Source organism: Rhinoderma darwinii, chromosome 6 (assembly GCF_050947455.1).
Source record: "Rhinoderma darwinii isolate aRhiDar2 chromosome 6, aRhiDar2.hap1, whole genome shotgun sequence".
Taxonomy (NCBI): Eukaryota; Metazoa; Chordata; class Amphibia; order Anura; family Rhinodermatidae; genus Rhinoderma; species Rhinoderma darwinii.
Window position 1 is genome coordinate 1,532,602 of NC_134692.1, and position 14,884 is coordinate 1,547,485.

General features: G+C 52.3%; 1 protein-coding gene across 1 annotated transcript; it reads right to left on the reverse strand.

Annotated features, from left to right (window-relative positions):
- Window positions 1-4,093: 4,093 nt before the first annotated feature.
- Window positions 4,094-14,875, reverse strand: CEP70 (centrosomal protein 70). The gene is made up of 14 exons (XM_075831019.1): window positions 14,678-14,875; window positions 14,259-14,281; window positions 11,188-11,278; window positions 10,918-11,041; window positions 9,179-9,359; window positions 8,654-8,829; window positions 7,489-7,548; window positions 6,575-6,671; window positions 6,081-6,169; window positions 5,749-5,838; window positions 5,540-5,642; window positions 5,244-5,342; window positions 4,369-4,539; window positions 4,094-4,291 (listed from the first exon to the last, which is right to left on the reverse strand). Exons 2-14 carry the CDS (start codon window positions 14,259-14,261, stop codon window positions 4,094-4,096), a joined length of 1,482 nt encoding a protein of 493 aa, XP_075687134.1. The 5' UTR covers window positions 14,262-14,281; window positions 14,678-14,875.
- Window positions 14,876-14,884: the final 9 nt, after the last annotated feature.

Genomic DNA, 14,884 nt, shown 5'->3' on the forward strand with positions numbered 1-14,884 from the left:
GGAGAGATAGAGGAGAGAGATATAGAGGGAGGGAGAGAGAGATATATATATAGAGGGAGAGATATAGAGGGAGGGAGAGAGAGATATATAGATATATATATAGAGGGAGAGATATAGAGGGAGGGAGAGAGAGAGATATATAGATATATATAGAGGGAGAGATATAGAGGGAGGGAGAGAGAGAGATATATAGATATATATATAGAGGGAGAGAGAGCTATAGAGGGAGAGAGAGAGATAGATATATATATAGAGAGAGAGAGCTATATAGAGGGAGAGAGATAGAGAGGGAGATATATATAGAGAGGGAGATATATATAGAGAGAGATATATATAGAGAGAGAGATATATATAGAGAGAGAGATATATATAGAGAGAGAGATATATATAGAGAGAGATATATATAGATATATAGAGAGAGAGATAGAGGGAGAGAGAGATAGAGGGAGAGAGAGATATAGAGGGAGAGAGAGATATATAGAGAGAGAGAGATATATAGAGAGAGAGAGGGAGAGATAGAGGGAGAGAGATATATATATAGAGAGAGATATAGAGGGAGAGAGATATAGAGATATATATATATATATATATATATATATAGAGAGAGATAGAGGGAGAGAGATATAGAGATATAGAGGGAGAGAGAGATATATATAGAGAGAGATATAGAGGGAGAGAGATATAGAGGGAGAGAGAGAGAGGGAGATATATAGAGAGAGAGAGAGATATATATATATAGAGAGAGATACAGAGGGAGAGAGAGAGGGAGATATAGAGAGAGAGAGAGATATATATAGATATATAGAGAGAGATAGAGGGAGAGAGAGATAGAGGGAGAGAGATATAGAGAGAGAGAGATATAGAGGGAGAGAGAGATATATATAGAGAGAGAGGGAGAGATAGAGGAGAGAGATATATATATATATATAGAGAGAGATATAGATAGAGGGAGAGAGATATAGAGATATATATAGAGAGAGATATAGAGGGAGAGAGATATAGATATATATATATATATATATATATAGAGAGAGATAGAGGGAGAGAGATATAGAGATATAGAGGGAGAGAGAGATATATATAGAGAGAGATATAGAGGGAGAGAGAGAGAGGGAGATATATAGAGAGAGAGAGAGATATATATATAGAGAGAGATAGAGAGAGAGAGGGAGATATAGAGAGAGAGAGATATATATATATAGATATATATAGAGAGAGATAGAGGGAGAGAGAGATAGAGGGAGAGAGATATAGAGAGAGAGAGATATAGAGGGAGAGAGAGATATATAGAGAGAGAGAGGGAGAGATAGAGGGAGAGAGAGAGATATATATATAGAGAGAGATATAGAGGGAGAGAGAGATATATATATAGAGAGAGATATAGAGGGAGAGAGATATAGAGGGAGAGAGATATAGAGATATAGATAGAGATATAGAGGGAGGAGAGAGATATATATAGAGAGAGATATAGAGGGAGAGAGATATAGAGGGAGAGAGATATAGATATAGAGAGAGATATAGATATAGAGAGAGATATACAGAGAGAGAGATATAGATATATATAGAGAGAGCTATATAGAGAGAGATAGAGGGAGAGAGATATAGAGAGCTATAGAGAGAGATATATAGAGAGAGCTATATAGGGAGAGAGATATAGAGGGAGAGAGAGATATAGAGGGAGAGATATAGATATAGAGGGAGAGAGATATAGAGGGAGGGAGATATAGAGGGAGAGAGATATAGAGGGAGGGAGATATAGAGGGAGAGAGATATAGAGGGAGGGAGATATAGAGGGAGAGAGATATAGAGGGAGAGAGATATAGATATAGAGGGAGAGAGATATAGATATAGAGGGAGAGAGATATAGATATAGAGGGAGAGAGATATAGAGGGAGAGAGATATAGATATAGAGGGAGAGAGATATAGATATAGAGGGAGAGAGATATAGATATAGAGGGAGAGAGATATAGATATAGAGGGAGAGAGATATAGATATAGAGGGAGAGAGATGGAGATATAGAGGGAGGGAGATATAGAGGGAGAGAGATATAGATATAGAGGGAGAGAGATGGAGATATAGAGGGAGGGAGATATAGAGGGAGAGAGATATAGATATAGAGGGAGATATAGAGGGAGAGAGATATAGATATAGAGGGAGAGAGATGGAGATATAGAGGGAGAGAGATATAGAGGGAGGGAGATATAGATATATTGTTCCTTCTCCGCTCTCTGTATTTATCCTCTGGGGGGCGGGGGCGGGGGGGGGGATGTGATTTATTGTTTATGTGTGAAGCAAATGTATGGATTAGTTTTGTATTGGAAAATCTACCAATAAAATAATTAAAAAGAAAAAATAACCTATTACCTATCACCAGCTTCTCTCCACCGTGAACGCCGTGGTACATTGAACGCCGTGGTACATTGAGCGCCGTGGTACATTGAGCGCCGTGGTACATTGAGCGCCGTGGTACATTGAGCGCCGTGGTACATTGGGTGCCGTGGTACATTGAGCGCCGTGGTACATTGGGTGCCGTGGTACATTGAGCGCCGTGGTACATTGGGTGCCGTGGTACATTGAGCGTCGTGGTACATTGGGTGCCGTGGTACATTGAACGCCGTGGTACATTGAACGCCGTGGTACATTGAACGCCGTGGTACATTGGGTGCCGTGGTACATTGAGCGTCGTGGTACATTGAGCGCCGTGGTACATTGATTTATTTAAAAAAACAAAGCTAAAAAACAAAGTGTTCAAAGATTTGAGGAGGACACAGGGGCGCTCTGGTCATAGGCTATTAGGGTATTAGGGGCAGGGGGTTTCAACATTCAGGCAAATTGAAAATGAAAGGTTATTTGAGAGCGACTCCACGATAAGAAAATGATAATTTGTTAAAAATGTGCAAATTCTGAGGATTCAGAAGGTGGAGCAACACGAGATCGAGTTTATCCAGATTTAGGCCGAGATAACGGGGTCAAAACCTTTTCAGATTATAGGACGGACTTTCATCTCCCGGAAAAATACTTTATACTCAACTGATATAAGATTTATACTCCACAGATATATACTTTACACCGATGTACTCTACACCGATGTACTCTACACCGATGTACTCTACACCGATGTACTCTACACCGATGTACTCTACACCGATGTACTCTACACCGATGTACTCTACACCGATGTACTCTACACCGATGTACTCTACACCGATGTACTCTACACCGATGTACTCTACACCGATGTACTCTACACCGATGTACTCTACACCGATGTACTCTACACCGATATGTACTCTACACCGATATGTACTCTACACCGATATGTACTCTACACCGATATGTACTCTACACCGATATGTACTCTACACCGATATGTACTCTACACCGATATGTACTCTACACCGATATGTACTCTACACCGATATGTACTCTACACCGATATGTACTCTACACCGATATGTACTCTACACCGATATGTACTCTACACCGATATGTACTCTACACCGATATGTACTCTACACCGATATGTACTCTACACCGATATGTACTCTACACCGATATGTACTCTACACCGATATGTACTCTACACCGATATGTACTCTACACCGATATGTACTCTACACCGATATGTACTCTACACCGATGTACTCTACACCGATGTACTCTACACCGATGTACTCTACACCGATGTACTCTACACCGATGTACTCTACACCGATGTACTCTACACCGATGTACTCTACACCGATGTACTCTACACCGATGTACTCTACACCGATGTACTCTACACCGATGTACTCTACACCGATATATACTCTACACCGATATATACTCTACACCGATATACTCTACACCGATATACTCTACACCGATATACTCTACACTGATATACTTTACACTGATATACTTTACACTGATATACGCTTTATATTCCAAGTGAAAATCCTCCTCAGTTTTAAATGTGGGACTCTCAAGTTCTCAGAAATTTATTGAAAAAATAAAAAGGTAAAAGTGTGGGATTCCCAAGTTGTACAATTTTTAGAAAATCAACCAAATATTTTCCATAATTCTAACAAGGAGAACATGTTGTGTTGTTACTGACTGTAGCGTGGTCTCATGGTCTCTGGGGTGAGGAGCGTCCTTACCCGTGTCCTGCTCTCCACATCCTCCACAATTGTATCCACCAGAAGCAGCAGTTCCTCCACGTGGACGCTGTCAGGCGACGCTCGTGTCCTCTCCTGCGGGTCGGGCTGCAGCTTCTGGCTCAGCTTTATCAGTGATCGGTGCAGCGCCTGACAGACGGAGAGAGAGATTATATACACACATTATATACTCATCTGACGGGACACCGGGGGAGGGGCGCGTCTACCTTCAGTGACATTAACTGTCCGGCCCACAATTCTAGAGTTGGCCGCAGGTGCAGGAAGTCCGACTCCTCCATGGCATCTGGACCTCGAGTCTCCTGGAGCCGGGTGCTGAGTTTAAAAAGCAGAGGAGGGGCCCGGGGGCCACAAAGCACAGAACTAACATCAGACAGGATCTGAAAGACACAAAAAATCACTGCAGAAGCCTCACCACTTTACAGCCCCCAAAACAAGTGAGAAGATCAGAAGACACGAGGCTGGGGGAGTCATCGGGACAGCACCGGGCACGAATGCCTGGAGCCCCCTCATCAACAACGGGGTGGTCTAACACACCGGCTCGTATCGCACATTTTTCAGTGCATGGAAACTCAGTCCCCCACCCCCCCTCCTCCTCCTCCTCCTCCTCCTCCTCACGCGGCGGCTCCCGACCCCCCCCCCCTCCTCCGCACGCAGCGGTTCCCGACCCCCCCCCCCTCCTCCGCACGCGGCAGCTCCGTCCCCCCCCTCCTCCGCACGCGGCGGCTCCGTGTCCCCCCCTCCTCCGCACGCGGCGGCTCCATGTCCCCCCCCCTCCTCCGCACGCGGCGGCTCCGTGTCCCCCCCTCCTCCGCACGCGGCGGCTCCGTGTCCCCCCCCCTCCTCCGCACGCGGCGGCTCCGTGTCCCCCCCCTCCTCCGCACGCGGCGGCTCCGTGTCCCCCCCCCTCCTCCGCACGCGTCGGCTCCGTGTCCCCCCCCTCCTCCGCACGCGGCGGCTCCGTGTCCCCCCCCTCCTCCGCACGCGGCAGCTCCGTCCCCCCCCTTCCTCCACACGCAGCGGCGGCTCCGTCCCCCCCCTCCTCCGCACGCAGTGGCTCCGTCTTCCCCTCAGAAGCTATTACCTTGTGCAGTTTAGAACAGGTTTTCGCTTCTCTGACCTTCGATGCAGCGACTGGAAGAAGATCCTTCAGATCCTGAACTCCCAGCTCCCTGCAGACATTCTGCACCAAAACACAAGCGCAGCGGGTGGTAGCGGTTATATATCGGGGGGATCTCCACCTTACTCGTTCTGATCCGGGGTTACGGCCAGGTTATGGTTTTCTATATGTAGACTGAGGTGGAGAGAGTAGGGGGCAGCGATATGGGGGGTATATAACGTGCATCTAGCGCTGGAGCATGAGGCTGCCGTCATGAATACCTGTAGGTGGCGCTGACATTCACCATCCGGCAGTGCCAGGACATCGGCCTCGTGAAGCTCCACAGCCGCCTCTTCCTTGATCTCTTGAGTTCCACCGCGGCACCTGCTCCATAATAAATGTATAGAATATAGAGAGATATATATAGACACACACTCAGTATACATATACAATCTATCATCTACTCAGACGTCGCACTCCTGCCGCTCACCCGTCTTCACACCGGAGATTATTCTGATTGAGAATCTTCTCCATCTTCCTCATCTGCTGCTTGTAGACTCTGAACTCTCTGACGGAAGGTCTGAAGTGGAGGAAACAAACACGTCATCAAATCTGCGGAGAATAACAGAGCGGGAGCTGAACCTGGCGGGGGGCTGCCGCCTGAGGCCGGGGTCACAGACAAGACGACGAGCTGCAGCCACCGCACAGCCTGACGTCACGGAGGCCTCGTCTAGATCGTGCTGGGGATATACCTGTTCTGTATGGCCGGTGACCCCTCATCGGATCATTACACCACCAGCAGAGCACAGGGGACCCCCTTACCTGGCCTCCACCTCCTCCCGCAGACGGCTGTTGTCCTGCAGCTGCTGCTCCTGCTTCCTCCGAGCGTCTTGAATCTGCTCCTGATAAGACTTGAGAGAGAACAGAGTGAGAGGAGACACCGGAGCCGTGATCTCAATGTATCCGAGCCCCCCGACCACGGGACAGAGCAGCCACGGCTTTCTCCCCTGATAGGTTAAGCTCTTCTGTACGACGTGGGGGGGGGGGGGGACATGGGTTGAGAACGGGACCAGGCTGCTCCCTGTGGTGGAGTCGTCCTCCTGCTGTTAAACATTCTGGGTGACGCCACGTTATAATCATTCTCCCACTATAGTCGTCACAACAACAAATCACCTAAAAGCAGCCAGAAAGCGAGCCGTGCGCCAGAAACCAGGCTGTGCGCCCCCCCCTCCCCCCCGCCCGCCGCGATCAGGGGACGACAAACATGTGATGAGCGGAGGATTGTTCCTCTAGACCCCGGGCGTCACGCCACTCACCTTCAGAAGGGCTTTATAATTGGGTGTTGTGTCCAAGTCCAGAGAACCCCCTGAGCGATTCCTCTCCAGAACCGGATCCTCGGACGTCTCATATTTCCTGCAAGTAAAAAGTAAGAAACTGTAAGATGAGCCGGACACACAGGGACTACAACTCCAAAGATCCTGGGAGGACAACCCCACCCTGTATGTCCGATTACAGCAGTTCAGTCTCCGCCAGGAGCCCCCTCTATAATCCTCCCTCCTGAGGACCCCGCCTGTCCCTACAACAAACGGATGCGACAATAATGGTTTCTTTACTCGCCCCATATGCAGCACAAGGTCCCACAATGTTGGCATCTCGGCTGCATCTCCCGGGTCCCCTCGAGGGGTCTTGCATATGATGACGTGGCGTTCTGGGCAGTAAATTGGTCTTGTCCAATATTAAAGGGGAACTAAACTTTCAGAAAACGTCTCACAAGTCATAGTGACATGTCAGAAGTTATGATAGGTGGGGGACCGAGCAGTGGGACCCCCAACGATCGCTGATACAAAGCGGCAGAAGAGATCGGGTGATCGCCGAGCAATTGATGTGCAGATTCAATAGAAAGTCCATGAGCCGGTACACCGTCACATTGGCTGTCCGAGAACAGCCAATCAAACGCAGCGGCTCAGCGATCACCCGAGCACTTCTGCCGCTTAGTTTTAGCGATCGGTGAGGGTCTCAGTGCTCTGTCCCTACTTCATGCTTTGCACTGCAGCTCTGCTTCATTAGGACAAAGCTGTGGTGGGCGTCTCTACCTCCCGTCTCAGGGACCCTGGCGGATGCCCCAGGTTCAGATTGGTTTTCCCATGAATGGAGGGGTTGTCTGGGATTTATCTTATTTATAGAAATGGCTCTAAAAAAAAAAAAAAATGTAGCCACGTCCGAACGTCACCTGATCTCATCCTGCAGCCGCTGCACCCGACTCTCGTAGCCGTCAATTACATCAAGAATCCTGGAAGATAAAAAACGGAATTATGGCAGAAGCTGAAGATTTCTATAAATCACTCGTCCTGTCCAGAGCCAAAAGTCCGGACGTGTGACCTGAGGTGTGAGGGGGCCGGGAAACTGAGATATGGGGGGCTGTTTGGAGGATCCTCATACCAGAGTCAGAAGGTCAACAGAGCAGCTAAAGAAGTGACTACCGATTCCACAGAAACCCCTCCCCCCATACATTTAACGTGTTTGTCATGGAAGAGCTTAGGTCTGTATCTGGAGAGGATCGGGCCGCTCTATGGATCTGGAGAGGATCGGGCCGCTCTATGGATCTGGAGAGGATCGGGCCGCTCTATGGATCTGGAGAGGATCGGGCCGCTCTATGGATCTGGAGAGGATCGGGCCGCTCTATGGATCTGGGGAGGATCGGGCCGCTCTATGGATCTGGAGGGGATCCGGCCGCTCAATGGATCTGGAGGGGATCGGGCCGCTCAATGGATCCGGAGGGGATCGGGCCGCTCAATGGATCCGGAGGGGATCGGGCCGCTCTATGGATCCGGAGAGGATCGGGCCGCTCTATGGATCCGGAGAGGATCGGGCCGCTCTATGGATCCGGAGAGGATCGGGCCGCTCTATGGATCCGGAGAGGATCGGGCCGCTCTATGGATCCGGAGAGGATCGGGCCGCTCTATGGATCCGGAGAGGATCGGGCCGCTCTATGGATCCGGAGAGGATCGGGCCGCTCTATGGATCCGGAGAGGATCGGGCCGCTCTATGGATCCGGCCGCTCTATGGATCCGGAGGGGATCCGGCCGCTCAATGGATCCGGAGGGGATCCGGCCGCTCAATGGATCCGGAGGGGATCTGGCCGCTCAATGGATCTGGAGGGGATCCGGCCGCTCTATGGATCTGGAGGGGATCCGGCCGCTCAATGGATCTGGAGGGGATCCGGCCGCTCAATGGATCTGGAGGGGATCCGGCCGCTCAATGGATCTGGAGGGGATCCGGCCGCTCAATGGATCTGGAGGGGATCCGGCCGCTCAATGGATCTGGAGGGGATCCGGCCGCTCAATGGATCTGGAGGGGATCCGGCCGCTCTAGGAGATGGACACCCGGCCACTCACCGATGATCGAGGGGGTTATTGTCCCGCGGCTGCCGCTTGATCAATCGCAGGAACGCCTTCCTCCCATCCTCCAGTCTCTTGTCCTCGGCTGCCACCGCCTGGGACAGTCGCTTCCTCAGCTGTGCGATGCTCTGCTCCTGCTCCCGCAGTTTCTCCTTGTGCTTCTGGCAATGCTCCTGATTTGGGAAGAGGCAGCAAATGAAGGCCCCGCGTGACGACGTGGAAGAGTAAAGGGTTTGTCCCAAGAGCGACATTTACAGGTCAGGGCAGGGAATAAACGTCTGATATGTATCATAAAGGGGTAAAAACGGAACAGATCAGCGGCACAGCGGCGCCTGTCACACTAATGACGTGTGCTGCAGCGGCCAGTATAACCCAAACCAGTAACCGTAGCGACAGCGGCCGCCACTAGCACAACAGTAATGAAAGCAGCGACCCCCTACAGCCCCCGTCTACTATGGAGGATCCTCATCCCGCTGCATGTGGCGGGGGAGCGCTGCGGCCCCTTCTGGGGTCTGTACTCACATGCGCCGCATCCTTCTCCTGCAGTAAAGCCGTCACCTCGCTCTGCTGACGCCGCATTTTACTGAGAAAATCATCTTCAAGATCCCGGATTTTGGCTTTGACGCTGTCCAGAATGTGCTGCAAATTATCCGCTCTCTGCTCCTGGCGCCCGGCTCGGTCCTGCTGCACGCGGACGTCATCTCTGAAGCAGAAGTGGAGATTATACTGGATGAAACCGCAGTGATTGCCCAGAACATACAGCACAAGAGATAATCCCAAACTACACAGCGCAAGAGATAATCCCACACTATACAGCGCAAGAGATAATCCCAAACTACACAGCGCAAGAGATAATCCCACACTACGCAGCGCAAGAGATAATCCCACACTATACAGCACAAGAGATAATCCCACACTATACAGCACAAGAGATAATCCCAAACTACACAGCACAAGAGATAATCCCACACTATACAACACAAGAGATAATCCCAAACTATACAGCGCAAGAGATAATCCCAAACTATACAGCGCAAGAGATAATCCCACACTACACAGCACAAGAGATAATCCCACACTACACAGCGCAAGAGATAATTCCACACTATACAAGCGATAATCCCAAATTACGCAGCACAAGAGATAATCCCACACTATACAGCACAAGAGATAATCCCACACTACACAGCGCAAGAGATAATTCCACACTATACAAGCGATAATCCCAAATTACGCAGCACAAGAGATAATCCCACACTATACAGCACAAGAGATAATCCCACACTATACAAGCGATAATCCCACACTACACAGCACAAGAGATAATCCCACACTACACAGCGCAAGAGATAATTCCACACTATACAAGCGATAATCCCAAATTACGCAGCACAAGAGATAATCCCACACTATACAGCACAAGAGATAATCCCACACTATACAGTGCAAGAGATAATCCCACACTATACAGCGCTTGAGATAATCCCAAACCATACAGCACAAGAGATAATCCCAAATTATGCAGCACAGAGATAATCCCACACTATACACAGAGATAATCCCACACTATACAGCGCAAGAGATAATCCCACACTATACAGTGCAAGAGATAATCCCACACTATACAGCGCAAGAGATAATCCCACACTACACAGCGCAAGAGATAATCCCACACTACACAGCGCAAGAGATAATCCCACACTATACAGCGCAAGAGACAATCCCAAACTATACAGCACAAGAGATAATCCCAAATTATGCAGCACTAGAGATAATCCCACACTATACAGCACAAGAGATAATCCCGCACTATACAGCACAAGAGATAATCCCACACTATACAGCGCGAAGAGACAATCCCACACTATACAGCACAAGAGATAATCCCACACTATACAGCGCAAGAGATAATCCCACACTATACAGCGCAAGAGATAATCCCACACTATGCAGCGCAAGAGATAATCCCAAACTACACAGCGCAAGAGATAATCCCAAATTATGCAGCACAAGAGCTAATCCCACACTACACAGCGCAAGAGATAATCCCACACTATACAGCGCAAGAGATAATACCAAACTATACAAGCGATAATCCCAAACTACACAGCGCAAGAGATAATCCCAAACTATACACAGAGATAATCCCACACTATACACAGAGATAATCCCACACTATACACAGAGATAATCCCACACTATACACAGAGATAATCCCGCGTGATGTCGTGTATTACAGCCAGAGGTCTTCGTGTTCTTACTTGAGCCGGTTGTTGGACTGGATGAGGCCGTGGATCAGGTTCTGCCGTCTCTCCGTGTCTTCCACAAGAGATTTAATGGCGGTTCTGAGCGCCAGCGACGCCTGGAGATCTAACGCCACTCCCCCTAAATAATCCAGCACAATAAAGGAGTGAGCGCGCTATGGAGGGATTATAATCCTCCGATAATATCTGGAGCCAGAGCCGCCACCCCCTCCCCCCACCCCAGACAGACAAAAAGTGGAGGCTGCCGAAACCGGCGGACGCCATTACCGGACAGGTCGTCCCTCGGAGACACGCGCGCCGCCGCGCAGCCATGACGCTTCAGAATCTGATTTATATTCTCCCAGTGTGACAGTTCTGTCTGCAAAGAAAAACAGAAAGTGAAGAAGTGGCGAACCTACAGCTCTACATGCAACACGCGGCACCGCGCCAAAGACGACTGGAGCTCCACACACTGCGGGTTACCGGAGGCCGCGACCACTAAACGTGCGCAGGAAGTCCGGGAAAGGCGGTCGCAATATTCACTATGAAGAGAATACGTCCGGCGACCTGACGCCATCTCCAGGACGGACGCCATCTCCAGGACGGACGCCATCTCCAGGACGGACGCCATCTCCAGGACGGACGCCAACTCCAGGACGGACGCCATCTCCAGGACGGACGCCATCTCCAGGACGGACGCCATCTCCAGGACGGACGCCATCTCCAGGACGGACGCCAACTCCAGGACGGACGCCAGCTCCAGGACGGACGCCATCTCCAGGACGGACGCCAACTCCAGGACGGACGCCAGCTCCAGGACGGACGCCATCTCCAGGACGGACCCCATCTCCAGGACGGACGCCATCTCCAGGACGGACCCCATCTCCAGGACGGACGCCATCTCCGGGACGGACGCCATCTCCAGGACGGACGCCATCTCCAGGACGGACGCCAACTCCGGGACGGACGCCATCTCCGGGACGGACGCCATCTCCAGGACGGACGCCATCTCCAGGACGGACGCCATCTCCAGGACGGACGCCATCTCCAGGACGGACGCTCGCCACCGTTTCCCCCGCAGTGAAGATTTGACGTCTTGTTGTGACTGATTTTCCGCCGCCGCGTCACTGACCCTCACGTGAATGTTTTCTGTAAATGTGTCGCCGTATCCGAATACAGACCGCGGCTCCGTCCACAAGAGCGCCATAAACAGCGCTGCAGATAACGCGATTAGAAATACCGGATCCCCGACAGAAAGCGAAGAACATGGATGTGAGCGGCGCCGAGCGCCGGACCCCGCGGATCAGGGTCACATGAGCGGACTGTTCTGTATAAATAAATATGGTCTGGAAAGACGGTCCGGAGCCGCACTGACATTAGCGTTCTACGTCCCGGCGGCCCCGCACTGATATTAGCGTTCTACGTCCCGGCGGCTCCGCACTGATATTAGCGTTCTACGTCCCGGCGGCCCCGCACTGATATTAGCGCTCTACGTCCCGGCGGCTCCGCACTGACATTAGCGTTCTACGTCCCGGCGGCCCCGCACTGATATTAGCGCTCTACGTCCCGGCGGCTCCGCACTGATATTAGCGCTCTACGTCCCGGCGGCCCCGCACTGATATTAGCGCTCTACGTCCCGGCGGCCCCGCACTGATATTAGCGCTCTACGTCCCGGCGGCTCCGCACTGATATTAGCGTTCTACGTCCCGGCGGCCCCGCACTGATATTAGCGCTCTACGTCCCGGCGGCCCCGCACTGATATTAGCGTTCTACGTCCCGGCGGCTCCGCACTGATATTAGCGTTCTACGTCCCGGCGGCTCCGCACTGATATTAGCGCTCTACGTCCCGGCGGCTCCGCACTGATATTAGCGTTCTACGTCCCGGCGGCTCCGCACTGACATTAGCGTTCTACGTCCCGGCGGCTCCGCACTGATATTAGCGCTCTACGTCCCGGCGGCTCCGCACTGATATTAGCGCTCTACGTCCCGGCGGCCCCGCACTGATATTAGCGCTCTACGTCCCGGCGGCCCCGCACTGATATTAGCGTTCTACGTCCCGGCGGCTCCGCACTGATATTAGCGTTCTACGTCCCGGCGGCTCCGCACTGATATTAGCGCTCTACGTCCCGGCGGCTCCGCACTGATATTAGCGTTCTACGTCCCGGCGGCTCCGCACTGACATTAGCGTTCTACGTCCCGGCGGCTCCGCACTGATATTAGCGCTCTACGTCCCGGCGGCTCCGCACTGATATTAGCGCTCTACGTCCCGGCGGCTCCGCACTGATATTAGCGCTCTACGTCCCGGCGGCTCCGCACTGACATTAGCGTTCTACGTCCCGGCGGCCCCGCACTGATATTAGCGCTCTACGTCCCGGCGGCCCCGCACTGATATTAGCGCTCTACGTCCCGGCGGCCCCGCACTGATATTAGCGCTCTACGTCCCGGCGGCCCCGCACTGATATTAGCGCTCTACGTCCCGGCGGCGCCGCACTGATATTAGCGTTCTACGTCCCGGCGGCCCCGCACTGACATTAGCGTTCTACGTCCCGGCGGCTCCGCACTGACATTAGCGTTCTACGTCCCGGCGGCTCCGCACTGATATTAGCGCTCTACGTCCCGGCGGCCCCGCACTGATATTAGCGTTCTACGTCCCGGCGGCTCCGCACTGACATTAGCGTTCTACGTCCCGGCGGCTCCGCACTGATATTAGCGCTCTACGTCCCGGCGGCCCCGCACTGATATTAGCGTTCTACGTCCCGGCGGCCCCGCACTGATATTAGCGTTCTACGTCCCGGCGGCCCCGCACTGATATTAGCGCTCTACGTCCCGGCGGCCCCGCACTGATATTAGCGTTCTACGTCCCGGCGGCTCCGCACTGATATTAGCGCTCTACGTCCCGGCGGCCCCGCACTGATATGAGCGTTCTACGTCCCGGCGGCTCCGCACTGATATTAGCGTTCTACGTCCCGGCGGCCCCGCACTGATATTAGCGCTCTACGTCCCGGCGGCTCCGCACTGATATGAGCGTTCTACGTCCCGGCGGCCCCGCACTGATATTAGCGCTCTACGTCCCGGCGGCTCCGCACTGATATTAGCGCTCTACGTCCCGGCGGCCCCGCACTGATATTAGCGCTCTACGTCCCGGCGGCTCCGCACTGATATTAGCGTTCTACGTCCCGGCGGCGCCGTCCCTGCCCCAAACATCAATCAGGAAGAACAAAGTCGTGTAAAGGCGCCGCTGATCAAGGTGACGGCTGAGGTCACCCCCCCCCCCCTCTAGCGTCTGCTCCCCATTAGGCCCCCGTTAATCAGTGGGAGGATTCCTGCCGCTCGGACGCGCCGCCGGTTTATGGACTTACCATGGAAGAAGCGTCAGCGCCGCCTGCAAGAGAAAGAAACGTGAGCGGGTGAGAAAGTCGCGGGGACCCCGGGTGTCAGGACGTCTCCTCCTCTACAACGAGCGGCTCATGTCCCCTCCCCCGACCAAAGGATCCTGCGGAGGAGCGGTTACCCCAATATCCACAGGAGGAATGATGAGACATCAGTGACCCCAAATCTAAAACCTCCCCCACCAGACACCCCCGAATCCATAACCCTTCCCACCAGACACCCCCAAATCTATAACCCCTCCCACCAGACCCCCCAAATCTATAACCTCCCCCACCAGACACCCCCAAATCTATAACCTCCCCCACCAGACACCCCCGAATCCATAACCTCCCCCACCCCGTATTACCACACTGCACCTCTACCTCCACCTCCTCTCATCTCTGCTCACCCCCGCTAATGGGTCTTGGTGTCCTACGGCCCGTTCACTGTGGACAATTCTAATGCCGGGTAAGGGCCGTCCACAAACGGTTTAAATTCAGCCGCTTCCTTGGTCCTGTTTTGTCCCCTCCCAGCTTCCGTCCGTTTCCAAGGAGACGACAGTCGTAGCGTTACCTGGGGGAGGGGCAAGAGCGGAGGTTTCTGACTGCTGATTGGT